Source organism: Plasmodium falciparum (genome assembly GCF_000002765.6).
Source record: "Plasmodium falciparum 3D7 genome assembly, chromosome: 13".
In the NCBI taxonomy this organism is placed as follows: domain Eukaryota; phylum Apicomplexa; class Aconoidasida; order Haemosporida; family Plasmodiidae; genus Plasmodium; species Plasmodium falciparum.
In genome coordinates, this window is record NC_004331.3 from 393,765 (window position 1) to 412,500 (window position 18,736).

The 18,736-nt window shown below is 19.2% G+C and overlaps 5 protein-coding genes across 5 annotated transcripts; 1 reads left to right on the top strand and 4 right to left on the bottom strand.

Annotated features, from left to right (window-relative positions):
* Positions 1-92: 92 nt before the first annotated feature.
* On the bottom strand, positions 93-1,172 carry PF3D7_1308500 (conserved Plasmodium protein, unknown function; the record flags this gene model as incomplete). Its single annotated transcript, XM_001349776.1, has 1 exon — positions 93-1,172. The coding sequence occupies one exon, from the start codon at positions 1,170-1,172 to the stop codon at positions 93-95; it is 1,080 nt and encodes a 359-aa protein (XP_001349812.1).
* A 1,797-nt stretch (positions 1,173-2,969) lies between these two features.
* PF3D7_1308600 (conserved Plasmodium protein, unknown function) lies at positions 2,970-7,187 on the bottom strand (the record flags this gene model as incomplete). Its single annotated transcript, XM_002808958.1, has 1 exon — positions 2,970-7,187. One exon carries the CDS (start codon positions 7,185-7,187, stop codon positions 2,970-2,972), a length of 4,218 nt encoding a protein of 1,405 aa, XP_002809004.1.
* A 625-nt stretch (positions 7,188-7,812) lies between these two features.
* On the top strand, positions 7,813-9,636 carry PF3D7_1308700 (conserved Plasmodium protein, unknown function; the record flags this gene model as incomplete). Its single annotated transcript, XM_001349779.1, has 1 exon — positions 7,813-9,636. One exon carries the CDS (start codon positions 7,813-7,815, stop codon positions 9,634-9,636), a length of 1,824 nt encoding a protein of 607 aa, XP_001349815.1.
* A 387-nt stretch (positions 9,637-10,023) lies between these two features.
* Positions 10,024-12,939, bottom strand: PF3D7_1308800 (tyrosine recombinase; the record flags this gene model as incomplete). The annotated part of the gene is made up of 13 exons (XM_002808959.1): positions 10,024-10,122; positions 10,303-10,363; positions 10,450-10,509; positions 10,609-10,645; positions 10,763-10,857; positions 10,943-11,093; positions 11,226-11,286; positions 11,479-11,592; positions 11,728-11,788; positions 11,919-11,977; positions 12,079-12,142; positions 12,227-12,317; positions 12,420-12,939. 13 exons carry the CDS (start codon positions 12,937-12,939, stop codon positions 10,024-10,026), a joined length of 1,473 nt encoding a protein of 490 aa, XP_002809005.1.
* A 1,876-nt stretch (positions 12,940-14,815) lies between these two features.
* Positions 14,816-18,337, bottom strand: PF3D7_1308900 (mRNA-decapping enzyme 2, putative; the record flags this gene model as incomplete). The annotated part of the gene is made up of 1 exon (XM_001349781.1): positions 14,816-18,337. One exon carries the CDS (start codon positions 18,335-18,337, stop codon positions 14,816-14,818), a length of 3,522 nt encoding a protein of 1,173 aa, XP_001349817.1.
* Between the last annotated feature and the right edge of the window lie 399 nt (positions 18,338-18,736).

The window sequence follows — 18,736 nt, forward strand, 5'->3', positions numbered from 1 at the left end:
TTTTTGTTTTATTTAATTTTTTTTTTTTTTTTTCTTTGTTACTATAAAATGTCACACATTCTGTTTCCTTACTTTTATATGGCGATATATTTTCATTTCTGGGCATATACAGAATTCATAATCATTTGTAAGGATCTATAAATATCAATATTTTCAATATAATTAATTGTATTATCTAAATCTTTTGATGATTGTAATAAATAAGATTGAATTCCACTTATATAATTAAAGTTTTGTATATATTTATTTACTTTTTCATTTTTATTATTATTTGGTAATTTATTATTATTTGTTCGTGTAGCAAATCTTTTAATACTAGTTTCCTTATCATTTATATAAACCAAGAAATAAATAATTTTATTTGGATATTTCTTTATTAATTTTTTCATTACATGGGTACTTAAATGTACACCTTCTATAATAAGAGATTGTTTGTTTTTAATATTTTCATATATTATTTCATCTATATATGGATATAAAACATCACATTGTATTAAATAATTTTCGATACATCTTTTTGTTAATATTTTCTCAATTTCTTCTTTTTCACTATCATCATGATTATTATTTTCATAATCATTCATAAATCCGTTTTTCTTTAATTTCTCATTATATAATTGTATTATGTTCATATCATCCTCACTATCATGTAGTTTCCATGATTCATATGTAGAGAAACGAAGATACTTTTCTTTTTTTATTTTAAATTTTCTTAATACTTCTCTTATAATATCTGTTGATATAATACGTCTTATATTCAAAAACATCGCTAGTAAGCAACTTAAGGTACTTTTTCCACAACCTGAACAACCGCTTAATAAAATTATTACATTTCTTTTCTTATTTAAATCTAAAAAGGTATTTCTTTGCATCTTTTCAACAACATTGTTTATAACATAATCATCGTTATTATCTATTTCATTATCATCATTATCATTTACAAAATGTATATCGAATTTATCTTCCTCATCCCTCTTAGTCACATTAATATATATATTATTTATAAAATGATATTTTGAATATATATCCATTATATTTTCTTCCTTCTTATACTCTACCAAAGGAATCCTATCCTTATAATTTATTACATTATTTATGTATTCTTTCTTTAACTCAATATCATTTTTTATTATATCATCTACAAAAATGTTATTTTTTCCATCTTTATTCATTTCTTACAAAATATTGTTACACTTAATTTTTTTTTTTTTTTTTTTTTTGAATATTTAAATGGCTCATACTAATATATACAAATAAATATATGTACCTATATATATATATATATATATATATATATATATATTATTATTATTATTTTCTTTCCAAGTATGTATATTATAAAGAACAGAAACAAAAATATATGTTCTTGATTATCTACATTAATTATTTCTCAACACATATATTATTCATACCAAAAAAAGAAAAAATATATTTCATATATTGTAAATTTAATAAGTAATAAAAAAAAAATCTCAACACATATATATATATATATATTATAAATCACGTTTTTATATAAGTATATTAAAAAAAAATCTTAAAAGTTTTATATGGTGATAATAAAAAAAAAAAAAAAATTAAATTATAACACATGTGTGTAATCTTATAATAAAGGTATTATAATTTTACATATACAAGAAATAAGTATTTATTTAAATATACATATATATGTATGTATATATGTATGTATATATGTATGTATGTACGTATATAGTTATGTATAGTAGTAGAGAAGAACCTAAAACTATCCATTCAATCATATAAAAAAATATATTTTTTATGAAAATATTAAATTTATAAGTTCATATATGAAATAAAATTATTTTATTGGTTCGTTTAAATTTCATATATTTTCTCATTTTTGTTATATTTCACATTTTTGTTATATTTCACATTTTTGTTATATTTCACATTTTTGTTATATTTCACATTTTTGTTATATTTCACATTTTTGTTATTTTTCTCATATTTTTTTATCTTTCTCATATTTTTTATTTTTCTCATTTCTTTAATTTTTTTCCATATCTCATTTTTCTTTTTTTTCTTTTTTTTTTTTCCTATTTATTTTGTTTTATTTTATATTATAATATATTATTTTGTTCTTTTTTTTTTTTTTTTTTTTTTTTTTTGTTGTTGTACCAATAACATAATCTACACTTTTTTTAATAATATAAAAAAAAAAAAAAAATTAATTAATAAAAAGAAAAAAAAGAAAAGAAAAGAAAAGAACAAGAGCATGCACTTAATAAGAATAATAATAATAAGAAGAATATATTAAAATATAAAAAAAATGAAAAATATGTACAGTTCCTTCTTATGAATTGTTTCATATATATAATATATTTAAAAAAAAAAATAATATACTTGTTTTATAAGATTGAGAAGGTGTTCTCATAAATATAGTAATAAATAATTATGTATTGAAAAAAATAAAAACAAGAATAAAATAATAATATATAATGTAATACACAAATTTTTTATACAAAAAAATAAAATAAAATAAAATAAAATAAAAATAAAAGGTAGTAGAAGGATATAATTATTAATTACATAAACGAAATAAATATAAAATTTAAAACACATAAAATATTACACATATATATATATATATATATATATATATATATATTATAAGCATATGTGTCCCATAATTAAAATTTAAAAACAAAAAAAAAAAAAAAAAAAAAAAAAAGAGTGAACTTTTTTCACCTCTTCATTTTTTATTTTCAAACAGATTATGTAAAAATGTAATTGTATACATGTACGCAAACACAAAAGCATGTTATATATATATAAATATATACAACAGTATTTATATATACATATAACAGTATATACATATAAAAATTATTACATATATATATATATATATATATATATATATATGTATATATTATTTTCTTATTTATTTATAATATGCATTATATAACAAAACCTTATATGTACACACATATACATCACACTTTTGTTCACTTTTCATAATCATATGATGTCTGTTTTGTTGGAGTTGTTCGAATATTATCATCAATGTGGATATTTAATTTTTTACAAAGAAATGATATTATTCTATAATTACTATGTGTATAATATAATTCTTTATACAAGAAACACCTTTTCTGTAACATAAAAATATATTTTATTTCATCAAATTTGTATTTATATATAAAAAATAGCAAACTTAAAAATTTATGATTATCTAAATATTCATTATTTATGCATAATTCACGAAATATATGTTTATTTATAGCTAATTCATGATAATATCGAACTTTTATTATTCTGTAATATATTTCAATAAACCTCTTCATAATGCTATTATCCTGAAATACATTCTTATCAATTTCTTCTTTATCATCACAACTTATACTAATATAACTGTTCTTATTTTCTATATTTGAATTATCATTATATATATTCTCCCTTTTCTTATTTATCCTTTCTATATTATTATTATTATTATTATTATCTTCTAATGTGTACCTTTTTTTATCATCATCATCTTTGCACACTTTTTTACTATTTACCTGAACATGTTCATAATTTTTTTTTTTTTTTTTTTTTTTTATGGCTAGCTCATCAAAGGACAAATTCAAATGAAGTTGTAAATTTTTTATATCTTTTATAACATATAAATTATCATTACCGTAACTAAAATTTTTTGCAACATTATAATATTCTTCCTTTTGGTATGAATAATTTTTTTTACCTTCTTCTTCCTTATATGTATATTGTATATATCTAAATATCATAATATTTGTAATTAATTCTATACATTCAATATATTTCTCCTTTTTCTTTTTTATTTGTAAAGAATTCAAAATAAGATATAAGCTTTCGTTCGTCATAAAATAAAATGAACATACAGAATTGTATTTTTTCTTATTTACAACATACTTGAAGAAAGTGTTTAAAAATTCTTCATCAATAATTATATCATTATGAACAGAATTATAAATATTATTGTTTTTATATAATATATATGCAATACGTTTCTTTATTCTTTTCTCATCATGAATATTTTTATTAACATTATTATTATATATAATATCAATAAGTGTCCTTTTTTCGTTTGCATTTATATTGAATAAATTGTTTATTTTTTTATTATCCATATCTTTTAATTTATACGTAAACATATCACTATTTCTTTCTTGTCCTAATAAATAATCCAAAAAGAAATCTAAAAAAACAACATACTCATTTTCTTTTTCTTTGTACAGTAACTTGTATATTTTAGATATGACTAAAGCTAAATAATTAACATTTAAATATGATAATTTATAAATAATGTTCGTAAGTAAAAATTTTATATTCAATGAATTGTAATAATGAATATGTAAAGCAAATAAATCAACTGGGGCGTATATAAATATATTGTTTAGAATATTATAAATATAATTATTTATATCAAAAAGTTTGTTTTTTTCATATTTTATGGATATATTATTATACAAACTATTTGGTATACTGATTTCTTTTTTTTTGTAATCCGCATTGGTTTCTTCATTATATTTATTTTTTTCTTTATTCACAATATACTTATTATAATGTTTATTTGGACTTATATAATTTATTTTTGAATTTGTAAGAATATATTTACTTGTCACCTTATTATCATATGTATCATTTACTATTTGTACTTTCTGATTGTTTTGATTTTTACAATTCCAATTATTTTCTAATAATTCATTCATATTATAATTTATATTTGATATATAAGTATGCGTATCCTTAAAAGTATTGTAAATTTCATTTCGAAAATAAAAATGATACATGCTATTTTTATGATCTTCTTCCACCTCTTCTTCTAACATTTTTTTTATCTTAATAAAGTCATCATATGTACTAAAACAACTTTTGAAATATTCATATATTTGTAAGATTTCTAGGGCATTGAATTTTTTATAAATAGGAACATGTTTATATTTATCTAATTCATAATTTATATTTTCTTTATATTTATGATAATTATTAATTTTGTAGAATAAAAATATATCGAATTCTTTAAAATTTGGAATACCTACAAATAAACTTTTGAGAAATAGAAAAATACCTTTATAGTATTTCAGTTCAACGTAAAAGAAAAATAGATCTAATAAAATGTCAGATTCAAATAAAAGTAATTTATTTTGTTCATTGTATTTTACAGTAATTATATGTTTTGTAATATTTTGAATACATTTCTTTTTTTTTTCTTCTTCATCTTCATAATATTTTATTTCACCACATGTGTAATCAATATCATTGTTTTTTTCTTTTTTTATGCAATCATTATGTATTTGGTTGTGTAAAATATTAGATGTATGACTATTTTTTAAGTTATCTATATGTCTATATGTATGTATCACACCGACATAATCATTATTATTATTATTATTATTACTATCATTATTATTATTATTTATATTAATATTATTTATATTAATGTTATTTTGCTTTTGTTCATTTATGATAAGCATATTACAATATATCAAAGAAATATCACACAAGTATTTTATAATATGCGAATTTTTATATTGACTCAATAAATTTAAAAACTGTCTTTCTTGTAAGGTTAAAATTTCTGTTTTAATTTTATGAAACAATATATTATCAATAAATATATTGTAATACTTATATTTTTCCATCAACAATTTTAAAGATAAAAAGAGCACACTATGACAATTTTTATGTATAGGTATATAATTATAACACAAACTTAATAAGAATTTATTATTTAATAAATTAATATATGGGAAATTATATACATGGAAATTAAAAATGTTAGAAATAATAAAATATATATCTTGAGTATCATATGTTTTTAAATTTTTTAAAATATATTCATATACAACTTTTAATAGTTCTTCTTTAAAATATTTATAATATATAATAACATCTAATAATAAAATAATTTTCCTTTTTTTTTTATCATGAATATCATTTTTATTATAATATTCATATATATAATTATCTGTGCAATTGTTTTCAACAATATATTCGTTATGTAACGATCCGTAAAAGGAATCAAGATGAGTATTATCCAAATGGTTTATTTGGAAATTACTATAACTATTACTATAATTATTATTTTTATTATTATTATTTTTATTATTATTATTATTATTATTTTTTTTTTTATTATCATATTTATTATCATTCACATCTTTCTTCACGCTCATATTTATATCCACATTTTTTTCTTTACGACTACCATCTTTATAAACCTTTTTATTGTGCACTTCCATATTCTTGTCATGCCTATTTTTGTCTTGAACATGATTTGAAATATTTTTTTTTAAAAAAAAAGGATCAACATAATCTACATTCTTTTCATCATTTAACATATAAAGTTTGTTAACAATTTGTGGGTGGAAATATTCGATTATATTTCTTTTTTCATAATTTAATTTTTTCAAATTATTTAAGATATATATAATTATATTGATGTGGAAATTCAATTCATTGGTTATTATATAATCAATTAATATATCGATTGTTTTTTCATTCTTACAATTAATGTAAAATAAAGAAGTGAATATATTTAAAATATTATCATTAGTTAAATATTCTTTATTTTTTAATATAATATTGAGTATAGTGTTGATAAAAGTATTATTTATAGTATTAAAATAAGAATATATATATAAAATCAAATGTATGTGTGATATTTTAAAATATTCTTTATTCATAAATATATACTTTTCTAATAATTTTAGAAAATTTACATTTCTATATCTTAATTTATATAAACTTATTAATATAGTTGTTATACTATTAGGGGTAATTTCTTGTTCTTCATCATCATAAAGATTATATTGTTGTATATTATAATAAAGATCATTATTATGATAATTTTTTAAATTATTTAAATAATTTATAATATATACTTCTAATGAATTTATTATTTTTCTTATTAAATGAATATTCTGTAATCTTACATTACTTGCACATTTTATGCTGTCAACTAATTCTTTATATTTCTGGTAATGTATTGGTGTTCGTATAAAATTCTTTGAATCCAAACTATTGATGTTTATATATTTGTTTAAGCAAAAATATACATAGATGTTCTTAAATTTATTCTTTTCATTGTTCACCTTACTTCTTTCATGAATAATTTCTTGAGCACCATTTATATGTAATGATCTTTTCTTAACATAAACAAACAATAAAAAGTTATTCCTATGAAATGTTCTTTTATACATTCTACCAAAATGAAAATTAATACATATATATAAATATATATATATATATATATATATATATATAATGCCCTATCCTATATTCTTCATAACTCACATGTTTAAATATATATCATCATAAATATATACATATATATATATATATATATATATATTTTACGTAATTCTTAATTTCTCATGAGAATCAAAAATGAATAGTTCAAATTTTATATATTTTTTATAAATTGTAGTAGCGAAATTTAACAAAATATATAGATAAATAATTAAATATATATATATATATATATATGTTGAAGTGTTCCACCCTCTAAGAAAAAACATGTGTGCTCATCAAAAAAAAAAAAAAAATAAATAAAAAAAAAAAAATAACAAAATAAATAAAAAAAAAAAAATAACAAAATAAATAAAAAAATAAAAAATAAATAAAAAAATAAAAAAATCAATAAATATATATAATATTTTTATATTTTTATATTGGAGTGTATTATACATTTCCTTTTATTTATTTATTTATTTATTTTTTATTTTATTTATTTATTTTTTTTTTTGTTACCCTCAAAATATGGAATCCCATTTTGATAAAACTAATCATACACATATTTTATTATAAACATAGAATGATATAATAATGTATGAATTAAACGATGCTAAGTTGGAAAGGATATCGAACAAAGATTTAATTCGAAAAATTATAGAGTTACAATATTGTGTTATCAATTTATCAGATAGTATGGAAATATTAAAAAGCAAAAATAAAATATTAGATGAGGAAAATGAATATTTACAAAAAAATATTGAAAATATTGTAAATGATGTTAAAAATGAATCAACAAATTATTTGAACAAGACAAATAAAAATAAAAATAAAAATGATGATAATAAAAATTATAATGTGGATATAATAAATGACGAATGTAAAAATAATTGTAATGATAATTATAATTATAATCAGAATTATAATCAGAATTATTATACACATGATAATATCAAGGGAAATATTTCAAATATATACACACATAATGTTATACCCGACCAACATATAAATGAAAACGCTTCTTTAATATCAAATAAAAAAAATAATATTATAAAAACAAAACATACTATCATAAATAATACACATCATATGGACGAAAAAACAAATGACAATATGGAAGACAATATTAATAAGAATCATCAGAATGATTATCATAAAAACAATCATAAACATATAAATAAAGATATTACACAACATGATCATAACAATTCCACACACAAAATGAATTCAAATAATGATAGTTGTAATATTTATAATAATAATAATAATACTGATATTTATAAAAATTCAAATATTAATGATAAACAAATTATAGACGAAAATAATACTTTAACACAAACTATTCAACCAAAAAATGTAAACAATAATGTTAAAAATCATATTTTTAATACATTAAAAGATAGTACAACCAAAAGTAATATATATAATTTAATTATGGAAACGGATAAATTAAATTCTATATTTAATATGGCTACTAATGTTTTAAATAACTCCTTTTTTTATCTATCAAAAGAACATGATCACAAGAAAAATAATCATGACACACATAATAATTATAAAAATTTAAATTATAAACAAAGTTATCAAAATAAAACAAATCATCAAAAATCAATTAATTTAATAAATACTAAAAATAATCATATGAAAAATAATATATTATGTAAAGAAACTTACCTGAATTGTTCAGGTAAAAAGGATACATATAAAACCGATCAACAACAAAATTATCTAAAGCAGGATAATGAAATTATTAAAAGAGAAGATGACGAGAAAAAAATTATGAACGATGATATTACAAAAGAGGAAATAAAAAAGGAAGAAAACAACATTGTGAAGGATGAAATAAAAAATAAAGATGAGGAAATTATAAAAGGGGAAATAAAAAATAAAGATGAGGGAATTATAAAAGAGGAAATAAAAAAGGAAGATAAGGACATTATAAAAGAGGAAATAAAAAATAAGGATGAGGAAATTACAAAGGAGGAAATAAAAAAGGAAGATAAGGACATTATAAAAGAGGAAATAAAAAATAAAGATGAGGAAATTACAAAAGAGGAAATAAAAAAGGAAGATAAGGACATTATAAAAGAGGAAATAAAAAATAAAGATGAGGAAATTACAAAAGAGGAAATAAAAAAGGAAGATAAGGACATTATAAAAGAGGAAATAAAAAATAAAGATGAGGAAATTACAAAGGAGGAAATAAAAAAGGAAGATAAGGACATTATAAAAGAGGAAATAAAAAATAAAGATGAGGAAATTACAAAAGAGGAAATAAAAAAGGAAGATAAGGACATTATAAAAGAGGAAATAAAAAATAAAGATGAGGAAATTACAAAGGAGGAAATAAAAAAGGAAGATAACAACATTACAAATGATGAAATAAACAAGGAAGAAAACAACATTACAAAAAAGTAAAACATATATCATGTTCCCCTCGACAATAAGACATTGAAAGACCGTACTTCTCATTAAAAAAAAAAAAAAAAGAAAAAAAAAACACAAATGACCTAATACATATTATGAGAAATACTCAATTATAAAATAAATAGATTTAAAATGTTTACAAAGAAGTGTATTTTATAAAAAAAAATAAAAACATATTAGAAACGTCCAAATAAATAAAATAAACTAACAACAAAATATAAGTATTTATTTAATTTACATGTAAAAAAAAAAAAATATATATATATATATATAATTATTTTCATATTTGTAACATTAAAAAAAACTACCAAAAAAATAAATAATTTATATATTCTTTCAAAGATCTAAGATGAATATTGAAATATACATATATATATTTTATATTTTGAAGTTATCAAGACCATCACGAATAATGTTATTTCCCGCTTTTGTATACGTATCTAGTAACATCTTTGATGAGGAATGTCTCATTATGGCCTGAAAAAAAAAATAAATTTTATATAGTAAATAATAAAAAAAAAAAAATAATAATAATAAAACGAATAATAAAATTATATATATCCCCATGAAGACTATAGCTAAAATATAATCTTAAATGTAAAAATATATATTTAAAAAAAAGAAAAAAAAAAAAAAAAAAAAAAAAAGCATCTATACCTGAGCAACTGGTAAAGGAACCGGGGGATTGGACGTTGCAGCAATAGTTGCAAAAGAATGTCTAAGAAAAAAAAAAAAAAAAAAAAATACATACATATATATATATATATATATATATATATTTATTGTATAAATAAGTGTGAGTACCTTAAAAGATAAGGAAAAATTCTCCTACTCTTTCCGTCTTCACTAATTTCTAATCCAGCTCTATAATATAAAATGATAAATTACAGAAATAAGGATAAATATGTGCATATTTGTTTTATTTATTTATTATTATTTTATTTTATTTTTTTGTTTTAATACCTTTTGGCTGCTCCTTTTAGTGCCGTCTTAAATGTTTCTATAAAAAAATACATATATATATATATATATATATATATGTATACATATTTTTTTTTATAATATTTTAATTTTTTTTTTTTTCAACTTTATATATATTTTATGTTAAATTTTATACTTAAGGGTGTTTTTGTTTGAGTATAATTGAATTTATTTTTTATCGTTTCAGAATAAAAGCACAATCCTTTAATGGGCTTATTTTCTATTTCCCACCTAAAATAAAATTAATATATATATATATATATATATATATATTTATTTATATTTATATATTTATATGTTCTTTTATCTTTGGTACCATTTTAACAATTCATTAAATGCAAAGTTTGTCATAGGAACGGATGTATTACTATATTTGGTTTTCTGTCCTTTAATAAAAATTTCTTTCCTTTCAAAATTAATGTCTTCCCAATGAATACGTAGAACTTCCGATGGTCTGAGTCCAATACCTTTTTACATAAAAAAATAAAATAAATATAATAATAATATGTATTTCACGTATCAAAATATATACAATTATATAATATGTATTCATTTAAAATATGTTTAATTTTTTTTTTTTTTTTTTTTTTTTTTTTAACCTATACTTAAGGCAAATATTGCTCTATGCATATCACTGCTATTCTTTAACAACAATTCAATCTAAAAAAAAAAAAAAAATAAACAAATAAATAAATAAATAAATAAATAAATATATATTATAACAAGAAAGACAAAAAATTAGGAATCACATGGACAATACACAAAAAAGTAACATTAATAACAATATATAATAAATATTCATAGTGTATCTAATAATATATATATATATATATATATATATATATTGTTTACTTCCTTTGGAGATAGGGGTGTAATCTTTCTTCTAGGTATTGTACTTTTTTTTATTTTTCTAAAATTATGTACACTCTTTAGATAATCACGATACAAAGCATATTTCAAGGATTGCTGTATGGTAGTAATATTCACCATAATAAAAAGAAAGTCAGAATGCGAGGAAAAAAAAAAAAAAAAATAAATAAAATAAATATAGGGTAAGTGTAATAAATTATAAAATATTTTTGTGTCTAACTAGTTATATACCTGATATGTTGATTGGTATAAGGCCATAGTTCTTGGAGAACAATTTTTTGATTTCAAATATCTATAAAAAATATAAATAAATAAAATATACACATATATATATATATATATATATATATATATATATATATATATGATTTGATTATATAATATATTTTTATTTTATTTTATTTTATTTTATTAAATCATACTTCAAGAAACTCTCCCAATTATTGGGACCCAATTCGTGCAGTTCGTATTTTCCTAATTTCTTTAAAAAAAAGTATTAAAAATAAAAATATTATAAAAAGAAAACAATAATTAATAAACGTATATATTTATTTATTTATTTGTTTTATTTTATTTTATTACTGGTAATATATCCTTCCAAAAACCCTTCTCTACTCTAAAAGTGTTTTCACTGACCTCTTCCTTTCTACATATATATGAAAAAAAAAAAAAAAAAATATACATATATATATATGCACATTTATATGTGTTTTTATTTTTGTAGTTTTACCTTATAGGTAAATAGATTTCTTCTATATATTTTTTCAACTTGATTTTTTCTACAGAAACGTTGGTACCACAGTATACACAAAACTTTACTCCTATAAAAAAATATATATATATATATATATATATTTATATATATATATATATAATACAATGTTATTTTATATAATTAATATTTTATAATTTTATTTTTTTACTTGGTTTCAATAATTTCTTGCATGTTTTACATTTCATCCCTTCAGCAGATTTTTTTTTTTTTTTTTTTCTTTTAACCTTGGTCGTTTTTATTGTAATTTTCTTTAAAGGTCCTGAAATTTTTATATTTTTTTTATTTCGATTTTCATCTTTTTCATATTCTACTATGGTGTCATAATTTTCTTCATCTCTTTCGTCGTCTCCTTCATCATCATCTTCAAAATATTCATCTTCTGTTTCTTCTTCATCATTTATTTGTACTACTCCTCTTGTAGTATGAATATTTTGTATAGTATTATTTAAAATAAATTTGTTATATTTCGATAGATTATTAACACACTTATCATATCTTTTATTAGCCTTTATAAAATTATTTTTATTTATAAACTTAATGTATTTATGTATATATAGGTTATTAAAACTGTATACTTTAGATAATATATAATTCAAAAGTAAACAACATAAAATAAACTTTAAGGATGTATTCATCTTTTGTTCACGTCTAAAAAAATATGCATACATATATATATATACATACATATAAAGTTACATAAACAATGTTTTATTTTATTTTCCCTTCACGCTATGATACTAATAATATACACAAATATATATTTATTAAAATAAATATCATTTTGTTTTCTTTTTATTATAAACTTCATTTTTTCTTATCTTTTATTTCATCATTATTTTTATTTATTATTATATATACATATATATAATATTTAAATAATTATCCTTTTCTTTCACCAAATTAATAACTTCTCATTTTAAAAAAGCATAAATACTTGGGACAAATGTATATTTTTTGTAATTAATAAAAATTTAATGAAATAATTTATAAACCGGTTATTATATAAAATAACCTGAAATATATTATTCTTAAAAAATATACAAATAAATAATTAAACATATGTACATATTATATATATATATATGTCATGTATTTTTTTTTATGTGGAACTCTTATATGAATAAAATTTTCTTCTCCATATATCATTAAAATGAATATATAAGATTTATTTTATTGCTTCTTTTTATATTAGCATTAAAGTATGCACATATATATATATATATACATATATATTGTTTAATTATTTATTTATATATTTTATTTAATTTTTAAAAAAAAATTAAAATAAACAAGCAGAGTCTCTTTTTTAAAAAAAAAAAAAAAAAAGTCCAACATATGAAATAATAAAAATATGAAAAATTAAAATAATTTATATTTACACAAAAAATTAACAAAAAAAAAAAAAATTACGATATATAATATAATATATACATATCCACTATCATATATAATAATTACAACATTTTAATTAATATATAAAATCTTTACAATCTCGTATAGTAATATTCAATTATTTTTTATTATTTTTTTTTTTATAAATTTAAGAATTTATTATTTTATCTATTCTTTAATTCTCATGGTTCTTTCAATATAAACAAAAAAAAAAAAAAAAAAAAAAAAAAATACACATTTATATAACCAAGGTGACTAATATATATGTCTCTTAAAATTTTCTTTTTTTTTTTTTCTCTCCACATCCATGATATATAATAAATTTACAATAAATACACATTATGTTAACATATAAATAATTTTTAATTCAAATATTTTCTTTATATATATTATACACATACCCCAAAAAAAAAAAAAATTAAAATAATATAATATAAAATAAATATAAATTATCTTCTTCTCTAGGTTTAATTCTTATATAAAATAATAACACATAATTAAACTCTTTTGTTCAAAAAAGAAAAAAAAAAAGAATATTTCATATATAATTAAATATTATCATATTCTTATATAATAGAATTCATATATAAATACATACACAATATACATTCTGTTATTCAATATGTCACTGTTATAATTATTATCATAATAATTATAAGCACATAAATATAAACATATAAAATTCTGTTAATCTTCAAATACATGTACAATCTTTTCATTTGTCCTTTATTCATAACAATTCACATATATATATATATATATATATATATATATATATATATATATAGAATAAATAAACAAACAAATAAATAAATAGACGTACAAAAATATTATACATTCAAATCATTATCACGATAAAAAAAAAAAAAAATAAAATAATAATGAAATATTTAAACTATATATTAAATTAAAACAAAATAAAATGTATACACTTCATTTATATATATTATTCATATATAATAACTTTCTTATTATATACCATACATACTCCACACCTATATCCAATAAAATTTCATTCCAATAAATTAAAAAAAATTATTAAAAAGGCAAATTTTGTAAATATATATATATATATATAAAAATATATATACCTTTTTATATACACTTCATATTTTTTTTTTTTTTTTTTTTTTTTTTTTTTTTTTCCTATTTTCATTCGAAGGGGTTATAACTATTCAAATGCTTGGATAATTTTTCCATAATTTCCGTTTCATTAAAATTTTCAGACCTTTTATTATCAACAGTTGTTTTATTTTTTCTCTTCATTTTATCCTTGACAGTTTTATTATCATCATTATTAATTTGATCATTCCTTCTGCTATTCGCTTTTTCCATATGTATTTTTTTTACGTCTTTTTTTTTATGATTATCCTTATATATTTCACTTGTAATATGTATATCTTTTTTTCTTTGACAAGAATTATTCTTCACAGTATCTTTTTTTTTATTATTTATAACAACACCCTCATTAATATTATTATTATTATTATTATTATTATCTATACCATTTTTTACATCTAGTTGTTTATTCATCTTTGCTGTATTTTCTTCCTCTTCATTATTTAAACTACTACTTCCTTTAATTAATCCCATCAATATCTTCCCGGTCAAGGTATTCACATTTATATCATCTTCCCCATTTATGCAAGACACATCTTTATCATCCATATCGTCGTCAGTATATGAATCATCAAAATTGAATATATCGAATTTGTCCTTAACATTTTTTTTACTACTTACACTTAATTTTTTCACAATATCTCTATCATCACAAATATTTGATACACTAGTACTAGGACTAAATACATTTTTATTAACTACCATATTTTGACTATTCATTTTTTTATTATCATTTATGAATATATCGTTATTTTTATTATTTTTTAATTTATTCGATAAATTATCATTCTTCTTCAACTTGATATTATTATTATCATAAGTATTTGTATCCATAACATTTGATATCATTTTATTATTCTTTACATTTTCCTTATTCTTCTCCCTTATATCACCCTTAAGCGAATAATATGAACCATTTCTTTCTATCCCTTTTGACATTTCTCCTAGGCTTTTTTTTTTTTTCTTCATCATTACTTTTTTGCTATTATCCACATGAACATTATCATTATTATTATTGTTGTTGTTCTTTTTAGTGATATCCAAAATATTTTTGTTCTTTACCATCTTTATATGATCAACCTCTTCTTTTCCGACATTTAAATTTGGATTGCTATCCACACACTTGGACAACTTGTTCATCTCACTAATATTATCATTATTATTTTTATTTTTATTTTCATTAATATTATTATTATTTGAACTTTTAGTTATAACCATATCAACATTCTCATTCGTGCTATTCATATTTCCCTTTGATAACATATTTTTTGTGTTATTTAAAAAATATTGAATCTCTTTATTTACGGGACTTTTATCAAACGATGCAGAAAGAAGACCATTCAAACCATTAGAAGACACGCCTTTTACATTTACACTTTTTAAAGTCTCTTTTACATATCTACTACTCTTCTTCTCATCATTACAATTTAAGGGAGTTGTATAATTATCTATATTATATGTTGATTGTATTCCAAACTTCTGTTCATTCAATTTAAACATATCCTCGGCACTCCAACCATTCATGTGATTTTCTCCAAACGTTTTCTCATTACATGCGTCTAGGTTCGTATTTCTTGAGGACTTGTAATACACCGAAGAGTCGTCTACTGAACGATAAGCATTTCTCATCATCTTTCTATGATTTCCATATATATCATTTTTTGCATTATATAATAATTTATTCTTATTATTTCCATATACTCTCATCTGAAAATATTTCCTCTTCTCAATATATTGATCATCAAAACTTCTTAAACCTACCTCCTTCAATCGTAAGGCTGAGAGATGACCCACGCCTATTTTTTTAATATGATTCCTATACATCTTCTGATAAAAGTCTTGATCACCATTTTTATTGAAGTAGCTATGATATCCTCTATTATAATACATATTATAGTTATTACCGTAATTTATATTATAATTTGGGTAATACATATATTTATTGTTATAATAATATTTGTTATTATAATGGTAATAGTTATTATTATAATTATTATTATTATTATTATTGTTCATATTTCCTTTCACAAGCATATTATTTATAACTTTCTTGGCATCCTTATTATTACTATTGTTATTATGATAATTATTATTATGCTTAATATTATTATTATTATTATTATGTTTAATATTATTATTACTCATAACCTTTTTGTCATATATTATATTATGATTCATATTATTATTCATCATATGATCATTCATATTATCCTCATTACACTTATCCATTATATGATCCTTTTTCATGTTGTCCATATTAAACACATTAGGTACAAAATTATTATAAATGTTCCCATAAGGTATATTTGAACCCTCCTCATTTTTATACACACTATTATTTATTAACATATGGCTATTATTATTATTATTATTATTATTATTATTATTATTATTATTACTACTATCATTACTCATACTCACATATCCCTTATCAAATGTATTATACTGCTTCATCATGTCACTATTAATACTGTTCACATTTAAAACATCCGCATACGTGTCTTTGTTAGATAAAGAATCAACTTCTTCATCATAATAATAATCATCATCACTTTTAAAAAAATAATAATTCGATTTATACATATCCTTCGTTTCCATATCCGCATTTTGTAACTTCTTTATAATATGAGCGTCAATACCAGTTATTTGATATTTGTAAGATAATATACTACTTCCTGAAACGTACGTATTTTTTTTGGAAACTTTTCCTTTTATGGATAATTTTAAAACGTTAATCCATTTAATCAAATTCGGGATAAACGGACATACAAACATATAATTTATACGCTCTTTTTTATTGTCAAAAAAGGTTTCTTTTCTTCTTTTGGAATCTTTATATTCTAATAGTTTCTCGATATCGAACCACCGAATGTCTCCAATTTCTTTTCTCGTCTTTGGCTGAAATTTTGTATCTTCTCTTATACCTGGAATTACAAATAATTTTATCGGCTGATCTTCAATATGAGTTTCGATATATACTTGCTCATCAATATACGGAAATATATCTATACCTATTTCTTCGTAAATCTCTCGACAAGCACACACAGAATCTTCTTCTAATTCATCCACTTTTCCTCTTGGAAAAGACCAACTATCTGTGCTCCATCCCTTTACTAGTAAACATTTTCTTAAATCATGATTTAAAAGAATAGCACCTCTCAATGGTATCGTTCTACAGTATCTTCGCCAATTTAAAGAAAATTGTTCATGAGCTGATGGAGGTACATATTTCTTTAAAATTGGACAATCGTCACATATTAAATAACCAAATGTTTTTAAACTCAATTTTGGTAATTTGTCTGGATATTTATCCTGCCACATATCATCATACCACCAATACGCTTCTTGAATTTGAAAATATAAATGTACATGATCTTTTAATAAAAACTCAGGTAATAATGCAATAAATCTTCCATAACAATCTAATAAAGCATCATCTAATAATTTCTTATCTTTGGCTAGCTGCTTAATTCTTTGAGCACTAAATAGTTTCGTGCCCTTTGAACTATTGGGCAATTTATTAGCTAAATTCTTCTGCAATTTATTATTAGGCATTTTTGTTACCTTCTCTTTATAATTTGCTTGTTCTTCAAATATCTTTAATAAAAATATAAAATAAAAAAAAAATTGCAAAAGAAATACACCTATATGTAATTTGTTAACAAAAAGGAAGAAAACATTATTCTAATTATAAAAGAAAAAATTCAAAAATATAAAATAATTAAATGTACATAATATATAAAATATATATATGTATATTTTCCTTTTTGGATAGCAGAATATTAATAAAAAAAAAAAAAAAAAAAAAAAAAAAAAAAAAAAAAAAAATTAATTCTATACAAATACATATATATATATATATATATATATATATATATATGTAAATATATATTTATTTATACATATAAATAGCTAGATATTTTTAAAATAAATTTTTAACAAATGATGAAAAAA